At 48.8% G+C, this 18,584-nt stretch overlaps 1 protein-coding gene across 3 annotated transcripts in view; it reads right to left on the bottom strand.

The window, feature by feature from the left end:
- The window catches only part of LOC116949618 (uncharacterized), a 30,702-nt gene extending 12,382 nt beyond the window's left edge, over positions 1 to 18,320 (bottom strand). The window contains exons 1-8 of one of the 3 annotated variants that reach the window (XM_032967108.2): positions 18,025 to 18,320; positions 15,070 to 15,180; positions 14,107 to 14,182; positions 12,598 to 12,757; positions 10,367 to 10,415; positions 7,604 to 7,662; positions 3,010 to 3,045; positions 1,292 to 1,344 (exon numbers count right to left, since the gene is read on the bottom strand). In XM_032967108.2, the coding sequence (XP_032822999.1) occupies positions 1,292 to 1,344; positions 3,010 to 3,045; positions 7,604 to 7,662; positions 10,367 to 10,415; positions 12,598 to 12,757; positions 14,107 to 14,182; positions 15,070 to 15,180; positions 18,025 to 18,061 (581 nt within the window). In that variant the 5' untranslated portion in view covers positions 18,062 to 18,320. The other 2 variants (XM_032967109.2, XM_032967110.2) reach the window with 2 other exon arrangements.
- Between the last annotated feature and the right edge of the window lie 264 nt (positions 18,321 to 18,584).

Below are 18,584 nucleotides of genomic sequence, written 5' to 3'. Positions count from 1 at the left end.
ACGGCGGCGACCGATCGCAGCTCGTGCCGCACGGGAGCGCTGATCCGCAGAGCACTCGTGAGCGCGCACAAATATAGCACGCGGCCAATGGATACCGTGCCGCATCCTGAGACGACTAATGGTGGAAGAGAATGGAAGACTTGGTAATCCACCCTTCACTATGATGCCAGAATTAATACATGATTGGGAACATCCTTCTTAGCAAAGGGTCCAGAAGGAAACCCACATTAGTTTCATACTGCAGAGTATTTTTTTAAAGTTTTCACTTTTGGTTTAACAAGTGAAAATGAGGCCTAATTTCACGGATAAAATCACGTAATTTTTTTTTACTTTTAAAATAAGTCCTCAAGCTCGGCACATCACGACCGTATGACTGCATTACAGCGCTTGGGTACAAACGCGATGCAGTCGCAAAGTTGGGCAATGAAGCGGCCCAGTGGCTTCGCCGCTTGGTACAGGGATTCACGGTTTGTGTCCGGCAGCCGCCCATGCAAATTAGACCATTCCGCTCCCTAGAGTTTTCACCTAGCTTTCACAAAGTAAACTTAAACTTGGAACAGAACTGCGGACAGGGAGGTTTCTACACCGTGCTACGATAAATTAATCCTGCACACAGCTTATGCAAGCGCGCACGATTCCCACCACATCTGCATAGATGAGGGCGCCGCGGTGGTGAGATGTTAACTACCTCGCCTGGTATACAGGAGGTCGTGTGTTCAATCCCAACCCTGACGCCTGCTCTATATTTGGAGTTTGCACGTTCTCCTCGTGGTCGCGTGGATTTTTCTCCGAGTCCTCTGTTTTTTTCTTCCCGTCCACGTTTATAAACGTGCATTTAAGAGTATCTGGGCTGCAAGAAATGTCCACGTGATAAGCCACTTCGTTTAGCTATCATTTGTGGCCAGATCGCTTCTGAAAAAGAGCTGTATGGCTCAGTGGGCCTTACCTGGCAAAATAAAAACTTTAGCAATTTAGTTTTAAGTTTAGATACAAGTGTGCCGTGTAGATTCATCTGTGCAGGCTGTAGATAACCAGCTAATATAGTACTTAGTGCTTCAGGCACACCCTTCAAGTGACAACATCGCAATTAATATCCTGCGCACCTGGAACGTAACCTTGGCCATATTTTGGAAGTGCTTCTGTAGCTAAATGGGAAGCAGACTTTAAATGATGCACCAACTGAAAACATACCAACGTGACAATTCGGTCACAATTCAATTCCAGATTTGGTTATTTAGTCGTCTCATTTTTAAAACTTTCAATGGGTGTGAGGCCACGAAGACAGACTCACTACAGCAGGGCTCCCAGCTCCTTGCAGGGGACAAACTCGTACACGTGCCGCACCTGCAGCACAGAACACACGGACGGCCGTGTGATTAATTCTACATTAGTAATTATAATACTGCTATTTATTTAACCAGGAAATGTGACTGGGTGGCACCGTGTTTGAGTGCTTGGCTCGCAATTGAAAGGTGACAAGCTATAATCCTGGTCAGGGGTCCAACTCAGCCCACCGTCCTTCTGGGGGGCCCATTAAATTAGTACCACTTTGTGGGTAAGTAAACAGTGGTCATCCTATGCAAGGACTTGCCCCCGGCATAGGAATATGGGATAATTCTTTCATTGGCTCAGGGCCGCAAAACATGACATGAGTGTGTAACGCTTAAAAAGTTAACACAGATGGGTTGACAAACCCATTTGCTGCCCTGCCATCTTCGAGGCCACCTTGCAGCCGACAGTCGATTTTGGGAGTTTAAAAACAATGTTGCGATCCACCAAACGTGGCCCATAAAGCGCTGGACTTAAGTTGCGCGCCACCACGCCCATGACTGAAATGTTTCTGCAAGAACCATGAAGAGAATGACAGCCTGCGAGGCAAGGCCTTAGGTGTGTTGCAGTGGCGTGAGTGTGCCCTCTTGTGTTGCAATGTCGTGATATTTATAGCTCTACATATATTATAGGAACCATAGCACATTCGTCAATAACATTGCCTTAAAATAAAAACAAATACATAAGCAACGTTCGGGCAATGGCCTTTCCCCATTGAGCATAAGAACGTTTATTTGAAATTGCTATGAGAAAGAGCAATTGCCCGCTGTGTCTCCAACTCTATATATATTTTAAGGCAGTGTTTTTGACGAATGTGTTGGTGTTGTGCTTGTACATGACTGCCAATGCAGCATCACCAAATGTTTATATTGATATGTGGGGTGGAGTGGTGGTGCAGTGGTTGACGCAATACTTTATGAACCCGGCTACCCGAGTTTGAATCGAAGCCACAGATAATATCAATGACGAGGTAACAACTGAACCACATTTCCCTTGCGCGCGTTGGTGCGGCGAGACCGATTTAGAAAAAAATACCACCTGTGGCGATACGGGGAATTCACGCTGCCTGGTGTGACATCACACCAACGGTACTCAGACATCACACCAACGGTACTCAGACATCACACCAACGGTACTCAGACATCACACCAACGGTACTCAGACATCACACCAACGGGACTCAAGACATCACACCAACACGTGTAACAAACAAAAAAACACTCGGCCTTTGTGCAATACGCAAAAAAAGAATCCATCAGATGTTCCTGAACAACTTCATCGTGATCCTCTCGTCTTCATTAACCATCAAAAGTAGCTGTCGGCGGTTTGTTTTGTATAATGCATAAAGAGCAGAGTGCTCTTTACACGTCTCTGCGAGTTGTTTGAAACTAACGGTTTGCCGGGCCTGCGTTATCTTTCTGTGACGATGGCCGTTCCTCGCCATTCACAGGTTTGATCATCACACCGACGTCGCAACGGCGGCGATATTCACGACACTGCAGTGCCACACGAATCGGCGCTGGCCTCCACGGTGCAAAGACCACCAAGCTCACGAGTGCAAGTTCAAACTTGCGCCCTGCTAAGTTCGCACGGGCTGTTCTGCCAAGCCCTCTTCAGGATGTCTTGACCCGCGAAAGCTTTCCGGTTTGTCTGCTTGAGCATGACGGTGTACGTACTCACGGGAAGGAGCCAGCTCTCATCCAGGAATGTGGAGACCTGCCAGCACAAGCGACACATCAGAAACAACACAAATACAATTTTCAAGCGAGTCCCACTCTGCCAACGAGGAGCTCCGTGTCGAAACCGATCCACAGCTTGCTTCTAACCCAACCAATGCTGCTGAAAGGAAAGCCGTAGGGCCGATGGGTTGTGTGTAAAAAAAACTTTACATGTTTTTTTTTTACGTGGAGAGATGAGATATATGAAGGAGATATATTGCCCACATCCATCTCGCAATACTGTTTGGATTTATGTGTGTGTGTTGAACTTCTTTAGCACCGTACGTAGCCAAGCGTGCTAATCAGAGGAGCATTCAGCCAAATGTAGCTACATCGATAAGACTGTACAGACGCTGTAAAAAAAACAGAATAAGTCCTTCACGGGGAACCACTGACAATGTGGTTACATATAATCGACTCCCCGCCTTGGCCAACAGCAATGGTGACCAATGTCTGAGCTGGCCCTGGGTCCGCTTCCAACCCGCACTGACCAGAGTGGTGAAGTACGGTCAAAAACCCCTGTGACCGGCATGGCACGGGGAGGCCTTCGTCCACGCATTCACAAAAGGGGGCATGTTTTTGTTTATTTACTTATTTTCAAGGCACATCGCAGACGTGGGACAGCCATGGGCAGAAGAGAAAGGGGAAGCTCGTGAGCATGGAGGGCAGCAACACAGAAGTGGCCTCCCATCACAGCGTGCTATCTGACAATAATCGATATTCAACTTAATTTATATTATACATTTTTTTATTGCGATTATGATTTGCTCGCCATTTTTTATTTCGCTTATCTTCGTCCGTTCGTTTCTCAGTCCGCTTGTCCCGGTGACGGTCGCGGTGTCAGCGTGTTGAGTAGGGCCGTTCAGACCTCCCTTTACCTGGCGACAGACTCTAGCACTACACTACTATACACTACTACACTATACTATACACTACACTACTATACACTACTCTATACACTACTACACTATACACTACTATACACTACTCTATACACTACTACACTATACACTACTCTATACACTACACTACACAATACTACACCATACACTACACACTACACACAGAATCTGGCTCTTCCTGGCTAATCCCCATGCGTTCCCAGGCCAGCCGAGCGACATCGTCCCGCAAGCGTGTCCTGGGCTGGCCCCGGGGTCTTCTGCTGTGACTTGTTGCGTAAGTCGGAGAAGCAGTGTTGTTTTTTGTTGATGAAACCCGATTTAAGGGCTTCTTGGCACACAGGGCAATTCAAAATAAAGTGAAACTGATCACGGGTTTTGTCAGAAGTGCGTGGGGTAATGGAGTGGCGAGCATGTGAAAGGGCAGGGAGGATTGTGACATTACATTATTAATATCCTCCCACCCGCACAGTAAAACTCACTTTTGAATATAGATTTGTTTCATATTGTAACAAGCAGTGTCTACAAGAGTTACAAATTCCTATGTCTGAAACCTGAAGGATGAACGATCCAATGTCTGCGCACGTTACGTGAACTGTCTCCCCCATTAATTTACCGGCGAAAAGCATGGCTCTACAAATCACACATTTGTGCGTCAGCAAGAGTCTAATCCGCTTGCAGGGTGAACAGCAAAAAAAAATAGAGTGAATTGCAGCAACATGGTGCAAGCGCACAAACGCAGAGGTGGAGAGATGACGTTTACTTACAACCAAGGGACAGTCCATCGAGACCACAAGTCGATTGGTTAGGGAAGACCGAGGCCGAAATGAGTACAGCCAAGCAAACATAATACGCACAAAACAAACAATAGACAGGAAGGACAAGATCAATGGGCTCGCATAATGCGCATGTATAATGTACGTTGACTCAGTAACCCCCCCCCCCCACACACAACTTTGTGCAAGATCGCAGAAGTGTGTTTTTTATGGAAGACTTTGCAGTTTTTTCCCTGGATTTTTATGTTTGCGTAGTCACTTTAAGATGTTTTCCTGTTCATGTTTTTGTTTTATGTTTGTTGCGTTTGCACCCGATTCAAGAACCGAATGGCTCACAGGGCTATACCAAATAAATGAAACTGAAACCACATCTACGCCTCTATATAAGGAACGAAACAGACTTCTCCACAAATCTGGCTGTCGCCTGATGAAGCTGGTTGTAATTACTGGCGAAACGTCGTACTCAGATTGTAAATGTTGTGGCTTGGCTCTCCAACACACCGGTTGTGCTGTACTAGTATACTACACTATACACTACACTACTATACACTAGTGCTGTATTAGTGACGAATTGGCCACGTTCTGTTTACGTGACAACCCTTATTAGTTGGCTGTGTCGGGTGGTAGCGGGTTTTAACGACACATTTATATATACGTGAACTAACCAAAAAACCCCTCTATTATGGATGGTATTGGTCGCGAAAGCCTACGTGTTAAACAAAACACAAACGACCACACCACTGAGATATTGAGTGCAAATCCCAAACGCCATTAGCGTGTGCGTCTGCGTTTTCGACCAGGATTCATCGCAGAGATGGAGCGCACAGATTCTCGCTCCCCTGTTTGGATCGGTTACGCGATGGAAACACCGAATCCACTGAGCCCTCGAGATTGCCATAAAGAACGTGTTTCATAGCCCATCACACTACCAGGTAAGGCTGAAGATTAAAAACTAAAACAATTAGGAAATGTTTTTTTTTAAGATTTAAGAACAGGACTTGAACCGATAGTGAACATATATGCACATGTAAAAATTTCAAAGGACTTCAGAGTAGATATGGGGGAGTGGCTGCACGCCGGTTGGAGCACTGCGCTAAGAATTGTAACAACGGAGTTTGTTTTCTGGTCTTGGCTAACAGTGGTGGTGCTGTCACATAACAGTGTTTGCTATTGCGCAACATTGGGAGTTTTAAAATAAAATGTAGTAAAACTACACCTGCTAGCTATTTGAATTTCCGCAACTAACAACCAGAGTTCGGGAGTTTCTGTTTGATTCAAGTCTTATATTTGTAGATAATGTGTTGGTGAAGACAGGGCTACAGACATACACGATTCCCAAGCGAATAACTAGCTCTCGTGGGAGAAACTAAAAAATAATGGTTAAGGCAGTGAACTCAAAGGCAAGGTTTTATAACACGGCACATTCTCAGATCTTGAAGTTTTTAAAACCAAGCGGTCGTGTCTTTTACACCCATTATGTATCTCTGCGGCAAGCAGAGACTTGCCAACACTGTGTGTGTGTGCGCATTAAAACTGGGGAGACAGAGCAGGGGGGGGGTCACACAGCGCCTGCAGCAGAAGACGATGGTGAACAAGGTGGAAAAGGCAAGTCCCCGCGTCTTCTCCCCGGAATTTGCGCACTTCGCCGCAGGTATTCAGCCGTGTACGGGGCGGCAGAAGTCCTCACAGCAAGTCGCATCGTGGCCAGCTAAGGATTAACTGGCGCCCTTCGGCGAAGAACCTTCACCGTCGTTTAATGAACGAATTGTGGAAATAAATTACCGACCACTTCAATGGGATTTACGAGCGTCGGATTGAAGGAGTTGGGCACGCGAATTGACGCGAGCGTTTGGCTGGTGCACGTGCGCGCCTCCCTGCTTAGCGAGCGCCAAGTGAGCAGCGAATCCACCACCCACAACCTCGGATTCCATTCAGGAAATGTATTACATGCACCTTTTTTTTTCATTCTGACCTTAGCAGCCACTAGTGGTTGCAGGCATCGCTTGAATTCATTCGACGCGCAATATGCGAACTGAAGAACAATTGGAACCATCGATATGATGGCCTTTGTGCAGAAGTGGATTGACTGTAAACGGTGAATAGTTTGATATTAAGGGGGGGGGGGGGGGAGGGAATATACTGAAGTTAATTTTTATGCAGTGAGTCAGCGGCTCATTATAGCCTCACAAAACCAATGAGTCGCTCTTGGGGGGTTGTGGCACCATCTTGTGGCGCAGACTCTTAACTGCAGCACCAAGAAACCGCTCACTCCCAAGTCTTTCTTAAGAGCTTTTCACACAAATACGTTTTTATGAAAGAATGCGTAAATTGTAATATTTTACAAGATCTGGGAGATCTTTTGTTTAGCGACATCTAAGTCTGTCTTCAAAACTCACCTCTTTAAACTGGCCTTAACCGCTGTGTTCTGACCATTTAACGATGGTTCTGTTTGTATCCTGCTTTCCATATATGGCACATTGGGATCTACGGATGAAATGCTCCTTCCAGATGTAAATTATTATTGTTATGGGAGGACGGTATCCCGATTAAGAGAAATCACAAGACGGAGAGCCGCTCATGTTTGTGACGGACAAACAGCGGTTATGTTTACACAAGCCTGAACATCACCCGATTAATGTTAATCTGGTCAAACACGTGACACGGGTTGGGGCATCGCCATGGTGAACACTGTAAAGATAACACGAGCGGTACTCATCCAGAATGAAATCATTGAATAGAATCCCCACCCTAAACCTCAACAGGTCAAATATTACCGGGGCGGGTACATCGCTACACATCTACGCTGTAAGTTCAAAAACGCGACGCCAGGCCAACAGGCACACCAGAGGCTGATGCTCACACTTGCGGGCCGCCACCTTACCTCCAGCTCCAGGTTGAAAGAAAGTTGAGCAGCAGCATTCACCAGGGACAGGAATGGCTCTGCAGAGCACAAAAAAAAACACACACCACGGAGTGCACAGCGATCGCAAAAGCCACGGGGCCAACTCGCCACCAAACGGGCCCAATCTCGTTGAAAATTGGGAGACTAAGCCGGGTCAAGCCTGGCAATACCAGGGTTCTGTAGGCCTAGGCTGCACGGTGGGCAAGAGATGGCAGACCATTGGATTCTTGGATCTGCCGACCTATTGGAGCTCGGAGTTCCATTCTCTCGTCGGATTTTTTCGAGCGCTTTGGTTTACTCTCACGACGTGGAATTGTCCAAGTATCCCAATGCAGGGTCCTCCTGAAAAAAGAGTCTTGAGGACTTAAACATAGCATTTTCACTCTCATTATATTACTACAAGGCGTAGATTCATATGTAACATACATAGATGGTCCGTAATCAGATAATAATTCAGTACCACCTTACATTGCAAAAGCGTAGTGCATAAAGTCAATTAAACATATCGATAGGAAACTGCCTACTTTTATTATTAATTCTGGGGTCAAAATAATGTATTGTCTACTTTTGAGTGGAAATAAAAGTGTGTACATGACAAAACTTGTTTTTGACAAATTTTTATGTTAATCTTGTAAAAATAATTTGTATATGTACATATTCATTTTTGGATCTCAATCTGGAAAATAACAATAGTTCATTGTCTAAATAATTTTAATATATTTGAAATAGTGCAATACATTTTTGTTACAAAAAACACGAAGCCTAGAATTGGCTGGACCTGGACCGGTTCTTTAAATTAAATCTTGAATTGTCAATGTGATAGACGAGTCTGTGTGCAAAATTTCAGCTCGTTAGGCTTCGTATATCCGAATATATTAAGATTTGAAAGAATATAAGCAGACAGCAGGGCAAGTTTAATAAAAGTGTGTGAAAAGCGTCGTGATGCATTGATTTAGCGATTAAAGCTGATTCTCATGGTGTAACACAATTGAGCATTTTCAACTCACAAGTTGTGTGAATTGGGGTTCACATGAACCCTGCAGACACTAGAGGCTCTAAATTCTTATCATAGTTGAGGAGCATGGGTTTGAGGGTCTATGACGCGAAGCAGCCCGTAACAGAGAGATTGTACAGCAGATGAGAACGTGTTTCTTGAATTTATCGCAGCTGTAGAAACTTGGGAGAGGAGTTGACAGGCGATCATTCTACATTTGAGCAGCGCAAGCGAAGGAGGATGAAGGGGAGACGTTGTGCCCTGCAGTAAGGAAGTCGAACCCCTACATGGAAGGGACGGTACAGTCAATCTGGCTGCAGGGGGCCATGGAAACCCATCACATGCAACGTATAAACGAACAGGAAACATTCGTACACCTGTGATGAGATGCGTGGTGTATCGTGAGCTGAAGAAATCCACGTTCATCGATGGATTGACGCATCGCTCCGCCTCAAAATGAACAGTTGTAGCAATGTGCTTTGTTCGAGCAAAGTAATACACTCAAGTTGTCACATGATGAGCTTATCACAAATGCCAAAGTCCATTACCGAACACAGCACGTCAGCCGGTGTCTGAAATAGTCAGAGCCAGGGAGCGTTTGTGCTCTTCAGACACATTGCCAGGTCCTGATAACAATAATAATGATAATGATGACATTTATAACGCGTGGGATTTTGCTGACAAGTCGACAACTCAGAGGTGTGGAGGCAACTTCGGGCTGCTCGAAAGCCCTGACTCAGCCAGACAGACGGGGCCTCTGGACGTTTCTTGAAAGTCAGAGTGCATTTGATGGTGCGGATGTGCAAAGGGATTAGAGAGTTCCACAGCGAGGGGGCGAAAGCAGAGAACCCCCGTGAGGCTGTAACAGTAAAGTGTAGTGTATAGTGTAGTGTATAGTAGTGTATAATGTAGTGTATAGTAGTGTATAATGTAGTGTATAGTGTAGTGTATAATGTAGTGTATAGTAGGGTAGTGTATAGTAGTGTATAGTGTAGTACAAAGTGACGTGAGGCTGTAACAGTAAAGTGTAGTGTATAGTGTAATGTATAGTAGTGTATAATGTAGTGTATAGTAGTGAATAATGTAGTGTATAGTAGGGTAGTGTATAGTAGTGTATAGTGTAGTGCATAGTGACATGAGGCTGTAACAGTAAAGTGTAGTGTATAGTGTAGTGTATAGTAGTGTATAATGTAGTGTATAGTAGGGTAGTGTATAGTAGTGTATAGTGTAGTGCATAGTGACGTGAGGCCGTAACAATTCGAGACTTGGGTGTCCGAAGCAGAAGTCGAGTGACGCTACTGCTATGTAGGGTTCTCCAGCGAGCTTCAGTGCAAGGTTGAGAGTAGTGATGCGAGTTGTTGTGGTGGAACCGGTGGTGAAGGCGCGATGGCAGTGGCACGCGCGATTTAATAATTTGCCCTGCTGGCGAAAGTGAGATATGCTGGCGGATTAAAACCAGAGCTCTGTGCGTGATCACCGACGGCCTTCCACGGAATCAGAGGTGGCCCAGGGGCAGACCGAGGCTGACCTGGATGCCGGCGATCGAAGCCGATCTCGGGCATCGTCATCTCGGCCTGTGCTTGGGGGTTGCCTGGCGATGTATCGCCTGGACTGCTACGCCTCGGACGCGTTCTGAGACTGACTGATTGACTGATTGCCACGTGGTGTGGGCTATGCATAGGCTTTATGTGACCGATTCGTGTTCTTCAGCGCGAGTCGTAAAAAAACGAGGAGAGGTGGTCTGTTACCCAACATGTCTTCGTTGCCAATGATGGAAGAGTCGGGCTCGTACCATTGCTACAGAACGGCAACACGAAAATCACCATGAGCACAGCATGACCGTTACATCCAACATTTGTAGTTAACACATGTGTAGCGTCGGAATAACGGATGCACACACCGCCGGTATCCACTGACCTGCAGTTGCAGCCAGAGGTCGGTAGGGTGTGCTAGCCAGAACAAGGGGATAGAGAGGGGCTGAGAGGGGGCCCTTCCAGGATCTTCTGGAAGGTTTCAGAAAGGGGGCGGTACCAGGGGCGGAGGGTCTCCTGGAGGTGTATAAAAGGAGCACTCCAAGGGCAGCTCGGGGCAGTGCTACAAAGACTGAAGAGCAGCTAGACTAGGACCCTGGGACCTCGAGCCCGCTGCCCATGTAAGGGCCAGGTCGAGCTGGGATCAGTGGTCGAGACCCGTACCTTGGCTGGGTCGGGTCACATAGCATCCCCTAGTGCACTGCTAACCGGAGGGGCTAAGAGTTGAGTTGGCAGTGTGTGAGTCACGTTCGCCCGGAGGCTGTACCTCCCTAGATAGGGGATGTTAAGGGAGTTATCTGTTAGTTAACAATAAACCGTGTTGCCTCTACGACAAGTGTCTCCGTCTCCATAAGAACTCACTACAAATGTACATAAAGCTACACATGTACATAAAGCTACACCTGTGTTAAACAAGGGCGGAGTGCAGCCCAGTCACGAGCACCCTGCACGGTGAAACCGGCGACCCGGATTCGATTCCCAGCCATGGCTAACATCAGTCGGCGAGTGATACGAGAACCGGCGCTGACCAGCGTGGGAGTAACAACCGCCACGACCGATACGGCACGGAGAGGCCTTCACCCAATGGCTCAGAGGTTAGAAGGCTGAGTCGGCACCTCTTAAATCCTGAGGTTGAATCCAGGCAGCCGCCTGTGATGGTCTAGGTTGATGGTCATCAATGACTGCACGAAAAAAACTTTCACGTGAAAGTTTGGATGTGCATTTAATTTGACTAAAATTCCAGTTCTGAGGATGACGAGTTATCAGTTTGACCGTCATGCTATGAACGTTACTCACGGCCAACACCGGTGACGATTATCTGAACCGGTCCTAGGCCTCCCCCCTATGTTGATTCAGCGTCAAATGAGTACCTGGTGCGATGTGTAAACATCGGGGCTAGGGAGACAAAGGCGGCTGTGCGTGGTGCTGGCCACCCACTGCCATACTTCATAGCTGCTCGCTAACAGCACTTGCCCCAACAGTCTTTTATAGGCTATCCGGGGGATTATTTGTCTTTGTTCCTGTCAAGAGGCAGAGTGTGTGTGGAGAAGAGCTGCCCCCTAGTGTGAGCCAGAGGCTTCGAAGGAATCTCAGAGGAAGCTCTGCGTCACCCGCTTCCGCGAGCCGTTCTCTAATACTGGGGGCTTCACTGCCTCGTGAGAGTTCCGAATGGATATACTTCATCACACGACATGACGCTGATGCCACGCCGGTAATTATCAAAGCGGGGGGAAAAAAAGACATACATTTGATGAGGCCACAGCATTTCAAATACAGTCAAACCTTTGGATTGCGAGTAACTTGGTCTGCGAGTGTTTTGCAGGACGAGCAACATTTTAAAATAAATATTAATTTGATAAACGAGCGAGGTCTTGCAATACGAGTAGTACGTATATACACTTTGTCTGCCGAGCGTCACAACTGATATACGAGTGCTTTGATGTACGAGTGCTTTGGATTTCAAACACGTTTCCGGAACGAATTATGCTCGCAATCCAAGATTTTACTGTACGTGCGAACGTTCGCCAGTTACTGTCGTTGTCAAGAGGCCGGTACCGACCACTTTGCTGGTGACGTGACGACGAACAACACAAAACGTGATAATGGTGGGGAAAAAATATTTTTAAAAGTCATATTAAGACAGTCTTCGACTTACGAACACCCAACTTACGAATCAGCTTCCATGAAATAAAACATTTTTTTTACATTGACTTGAAACGCAAATTGAACCACGACACTATTTTGTCCACCTGATCGATCCTCCGCGACGTGTAAATGAGTCGGCCTCGTGCTGCAGGCGAGTGTCTGTGCGGGCATTTAAACACGCAGTCGATTGCTGTGTTCCGCCTTACGAACGGGGCCTCAGGAACGTAATTAACGTTCGTAAGTCGAGGACTTCCACCGTATATATTTACAATAAAATGAAATATCCGTCCGCGTCACGCCACCTGGAGCATGCAGGGCTGGCGTGTGAGCTCACGGACGACGGAGCTCAGTGCCTTCTTGGTGAGCGCCACCCGCACCAGCAGCCGGCCCCGGCCTTGGGCCGTGAAAATGTCCGCTCGGGATTTCACCATGTCCACCAGGAAGGAGAGCAGGGGGACGTTCCTTGGGGAACAAACGCGCCGCGTGTTTCGCGGGTCTGTGGCGGCCGACAACACGCGAGCGCCGTTGATGGCAGCGCCTTCACGGTTGGCTGCGTACGGTGCGAAAGAAGTCACAACGTGCGTACGTGTTTCGCTGCCTTACGAAGATCAACATACGTACATGTATGTACGTTGAACTTCTTTAGCGCCGTACGTAGCCAACCGTGCTAATCGCAATGAGAAGCTGTTACTTTGGGCAACGATGTTATATTTACACCACGCTAAGCTGCGAATAAAGTGGCTTAGCAAAGCGGCTGGGTGGTGGGTCAGAGGTCGGAGTGTTGAGCGGGCACCGTTGAGATCCTGGATTCAAATCCATAATTCAGCCACCAGTGATTAAAATTGCGCTCTCAGTTGTAGCGAGGTGATGGTCTCAGCCCGGTTACCAATGCCTGCATTAAAAAACCAACACATCAGATGCCATTTGGTTTAGCACTTAACATGCCTAAATTCCAGCTCTGAGGCTTAAATATATCGTTTTTTCTGTTCTCATTTAACCGTCGTTACCAACGTTGTTGTTCACAGCTCTGGACGATCCAAGCAAAGCTAACAACAACTGCAAGCCCAGTTCAACAAACGTGCTCGGCGCACCACTCTCAAATGCTCAGCATAGATCGCAGTCCAGCGGGGGCTCCTTGCACAAAGGAGAACGATCGTCAACCGCCGTGGTTCAAAGTGATCTTTATCGAGACCGCCGTGCGAATGCGAGGCGACATCTACCGGTACGCGTGACTCAGGACGATCGCCACAACGCAGAGCAACCTGAGCACGAATGCTCGGCAACTGCCTCCCCCCTCCCCCCCCCCGGTGCAAGGAATCAAATGGGGCCCAACCGTAAAAATGTCCCTGCCCCTTCATGGCCTTGTGTGCCTGGGGGTTCTGCTGCTCCCATGGGCCCCCGGTGCAGTTGCACTTCCTGCACACTCGACAGCTGCTGTCAAGGACACCACGGTGACGAGATGTTAACTCCCTCGCCTGGTACGCAGGAGGTCGTGGGTTCAATCCAGACCCTGACGCCTGCTGTATATTTGAAGTTTGCGTGTCTCTCTCCCCGTGGTACCGTGGATTTTTCTCCGGGTCCTCCGGGTTTCCCCTCCACATTTAGAAACGTGGGTTTAGAGTATTTTGGCTGCTATGCGTGTCCACATGATTATCAGCCACTTTTGTTGAGCTATAATTTGTGATAGACAGGTCGCTGCTGAGAAAGAGCTATACAGCTCAGTGGGCCTTACCTGGCAAAATAAAAATAATTTAGTTTTAGTTAGTTTACTCGACTGTCAATGCACATGAACAGGAATAGTAAAATAGTACCTTGTGCAGTAGCTCAATTCAGAGAGGGCCTCAATCCAGTTCCAGTAGTCCTTGTTCGTAAAACTCAACGCGGACTCTGTAAGATGAAAAACAAATTGGATCTTTCTTAAGACACGAATGACAGCTACTGAACGTTATGAGTGTCACTAATACGAAGGGGAAGACTGTCAACGGACAAGACTGGTCGTGGAATGATAGCCTGAAAGGAGCGGACGCGATCGTGGATAAGGAACAGTGCTGTGGTTGAGAGACGAGGTGTTAGTTCGCTCACGCAGAAATAGGTTTGCGGCATCCAGGAGTGAATCTATAAATGGCTCAAAAACTATTTAAGTAGGAAAAGATGGAAATATTCAATATGGAATGCTTCGAGTAAGGAGTGCATCGGCCTGCATCATGGAAAGGCACTTCTTGAGTCCTTTCAGTCGGCCATTCATGCACACTAGATGGCACAACGTTGTATCTGTCATGCACTCTTTTTCAGAGAAGGTATTTTACCAAATTAACTGAGAAAATCAACTCACGACACTTGAGAACTCGGTTTAATTACCGGCAGCTATGCATTTGAAACTAGGTTCCATACCTGTCAACCCTTACCTTATTACGGACCAATTCAGACCTTATTGGTCACCCCGTGCCCTTTATAACGTTCATCCTACAAAGTCCCATCACAAGGGAGAAACACAAACAAATAGACAACGTTTTTGCCCGCATTGAAACGGCCGTACGCCGTATGGACCTGAAAACAAAATTTCCCTGTACAAGAATACGGGGTTACACCGTATGGGTTGACACCTATAAGACTCTAACCTATGCTGGCTTATTACCCAGACACACAGCATTAGCCACCAACTGATCCGCCTCTCAGCGCTCATCCTTCTCACACATTCGAGAGCACAATTGTATTTTGAATGGACTCAATCCTCTTTTACAAGCACGGAACCGCATGGGGTGCTCCACGCTCACGTTTAAGGCCCTTTCGCAGGATGTGTTCGATGTTCTCACAGAAGGTGGTGAGCCCTGGGGTGGCATCGCTCACTGCTGGTGTGCCCTGCTCCTGCAGGGTCAGCACGCTCCCTAAACACACACGCGCACACAACAACAACAACAACCGCCATTCGCCACTAAGTGGTAGTGACGTCACCACAGCGCTTGTGCCAGGCTGTGTGCACGTTAAGGCCACGTGAAGCATCGAACGCCTAATAATAGGGGTTTTCCCCATTTTTCTGGCAACAAAACTGCAACCTTTTGACGAGGAATCATGTGTGCATTAACCACAATACGTGTGGTCAAAATTCAAACAAAAACACACACTCTGATAATATATGCATTGTCCTTGAAACTGATTGGTCCACACCAGAGACGGCTTTCTTTTGGGCCTCGTCTCAACTGGTGCTAGACCAGAGGACGCTTACATTACACGTTGTGACGTCACGCATCGTGCACCCTCACGTGACGGGGTTGTCGCATTGCTCGCCAGACCGTTCACTGAAGCTGCGCTCCCAGTCACAGTGTCTGAAGTGGGGGGGTGGGGGGCAAAGCTGCAATCGAATCTAATAAAACGATTAGCGATCACCTCTCGCCTCTCCTGCAGAAAAAGAAACATTTATTTAATGTATTTTACTAGTTTCCTTTGGTTCTTTCGGTAAGGTCACGTAGAATGAAAGAAGATGAATCCTTGCAGTCACGAAAGCTTTAAATCGAAATTTATTTGACTAGGTAACGACCAACTGAGCTAGCTTCGGAGCTCGTTCTCAGAAGCGATGCTCGCCACAAATCGTCGCTCAACGAAGTGGCTTGTCGCGTGGAAATTGAAGGCTGCCAAATACTCGAAGATGCACGATTCGATATGTGGAGGGAAACACCAGAGGACTCGGAGAAAAATCCACGCGATCACGGGCAGAGAGAGGGACACACAAAGGGGCCGTCCATAAATGACGTCACGTGATTTTGGACGATTTTTGACCCCCCCCCCCACTCGTCACACGGCGTCAAAAAAAGTCAGACCCCCCCTCAAATATGACGTCACAAAACTCTGCCCCCCCCCCAAAATATATATATAAAACATGCTTCAAATCGCTTTAGACTATTGTCATTGTAGTGCGTGCTTAATGTGCCGCTGCACTCTGATGTTGCAGGAGAAAACATTTATTAAAAAGTCTATTTAATTAAGTAGAACGTGTTGTCTATATTTATTTAAAGTTGTGCACTTTCATGTGACGTCACATTTCTCACCCCCCCCCCCCCCCTCGTCACACATCGTCACAAATGTCTGACCCCCCCCCTCTCTCTAGGTGCGTGACGTCATTTATGGACGGCCCAAAACCTCCTAATATACAGCAGCAGGTGTCAGGGTCGGGATCGAACCCACGACCTCCTGTATACCAGGCGAGGCAGTTAACATCTCCTAGCCACCGTGATGATGAGAGAGAGACACGCAAACTCCAAATATACAGCAGGCGACAGGGTCGTGATGGAACCCACGACCTCCTGTATACCAGGCGAGGTAGTTAACATCTCATAGCCACCGTGGTGCCCCTATGGGTGTGCAGCAGGGATGAGGCAAGAGTTGGTACTGGGCAGGTGTTGCTCAGCTCGCCCAGGTGTTCAATCTCACACGGACTCGACATCAGAGGTTGTAATTCAACTCGGCTGGCTCACTCCAGCCACCAGCTGCATCCGTGTACACTCACATAGCTCCCTCTGTACACTCACATAGCTCCCTCTGTACACTCACATAGCTCCCTCTGTACACTCACATAGCTCCCTCTGTACACTCACATAGCTCCCTCTGTACACTCACATAGCTCCCTCTGTACACTCACATAGCTCCCTCTGTACACTCGCATAGCTCCCTCTGTACACTCGCATAGCTCCCTCTGTACACTCGCATAGCTCCCTCTGTACACTCGCATAGCTCCCTCTGTACACTCGCATAGCTCCCTCTGTACACTCACATAGCTCCCTCTGTACACTCACATAGCTCCTGCCGCACCAGTCTCAATACATCATTCATACATCCAAGCCACACCACATCCCTCACTCGGCTCCATCCCTCACTTGGCTCCATCTCTCACCCGGCTCCATCTCTCACTCGGCTCCACCCCTCACTCGGCTCCACCTCTCACCCGGCTCCACCTCTCACCCGGCTCCACCTCTCACCCGGCTCCATCTCTCACCCGGCTCCATCTCTCACCCGGCTCCATCTCTCACCCGGCTCCATCCCTCACTCGGCTCCATCTCTCACCCGGCTCCATCTCTCACCCGGCTCCATCTCTCACCCGGCTCCATCTCTCACCCGGCTCCATCCCTCACTCGGCTCCATCTCTCACCCGGCTCCATCTCTCACCCGGCTCCATCTCTCACTCGGCTCCATCCCTCACTCGGCTCCATCTCTCACCCCGCTCCATCTCTCACCCGGTTCCATCTCTCACCCGGCTCCATCTCTCACCCGGCTCCATGCCTCACCCGGCTCCATCTCTCACCCGGCTCCATCTCTCACCCGGCTCCATCCCTCACTCGGCTCCATCTCTCACCCGGCTCCATCTCTCACCCGGCTCTATCTCTCACTCGGCTCCATCCCTCACTCGGCTCCATCTCTCACCCGGCTCCATCTCTCACCCGGCTCCATCTCTCACCCGGCTCCATCTCTCACCCGGCTCCATCTCTCACCCGGCTCCATGCCTCACCCGGCTCCATCTCTCACCCGGCTCCATCTCTCACCCGGCTCCACCCCTCACCCGGCTCCACCTCTCACCCGGCTCCATCTCTCACCCGGCTCCATCTCTCACCCGGCTCCATCTCTCACCCGGCTCCATCTCTCACCCGGCTCCATCTCTCACCCGGCTACGTCCCTCACCTTCAACCCTCACCCCGCGTACACCGCCCCCCTGCCCGGCCCGCGCCTGTTTCCGCGCTCACTCTTCAGCTTCTGCAGCAGCGGCTCCCTCCGGGACATGGCTGCCCAGCGGCTGCCCCGCGCCTGCCCCGCGCCTGCCCCGTGCGTGCCCCGTGCGTCCTCTCTCTCCTCTCCTGCGGCGCGAGGAGCAGCAGTCCCCTTGGCTGCGTCTCGGCGTCTCCACGCGCCCACCAAAGACCCCGAGACGCAGGGGGCGGCGGGGGCGACAGAGAGGGGGGGCCGAGGGGATGGGAGGCGACTCGGGGAGAGAGAGACAGCCGACGCGGAGTCCCGGATCGCCGACTACCGGGGTCACGGCACCCCCTGGTGGCCGGGGCCCGCACTGCGGCAGCCGGCAGTCTAAAGCCTTCCCCCCCCCCCCCCCGGGGGTTGTGTCGTTAAGCCCGCCACCACCCGACACGGACGATTAGTAAGGGTTGTCACGTAAACAGAACGTGCAGATGTCATGTGGGGTTTTGACCATACTTCACCATGTTGGTGAATGGGGGGGGGGGGGGGTGTTAAATCAGGGTAACCTAGAACAAAATTTGGATTTAAAGCTTTCGTGACTGCAGTAATTCAT

Source organism: Petromyzon marinus, chromosome 37, assembly GCF_048934315.1.
Source record: "Petromyzon marinus isolate PM22_M1 ecotype Great Lakes invasive population chromosome 37, UKy_Petmar_22M1.pri1.0, whole genome shotgun sequence".
In the NCBI taxonomy this organism is placed as follows: domain Eukaryota; kingdom Metazoa; phylum Chordata; class Hyperoartia; order Petromyzontiformes; family Petromyzontidae; genus Petromyzon; species Petromyzon marinus.
The sequence above is the reverse complement of the archived record's forward strand: the minus strand, read 5'-3'. Positions and strand labels throughout refer to the sequence as shown.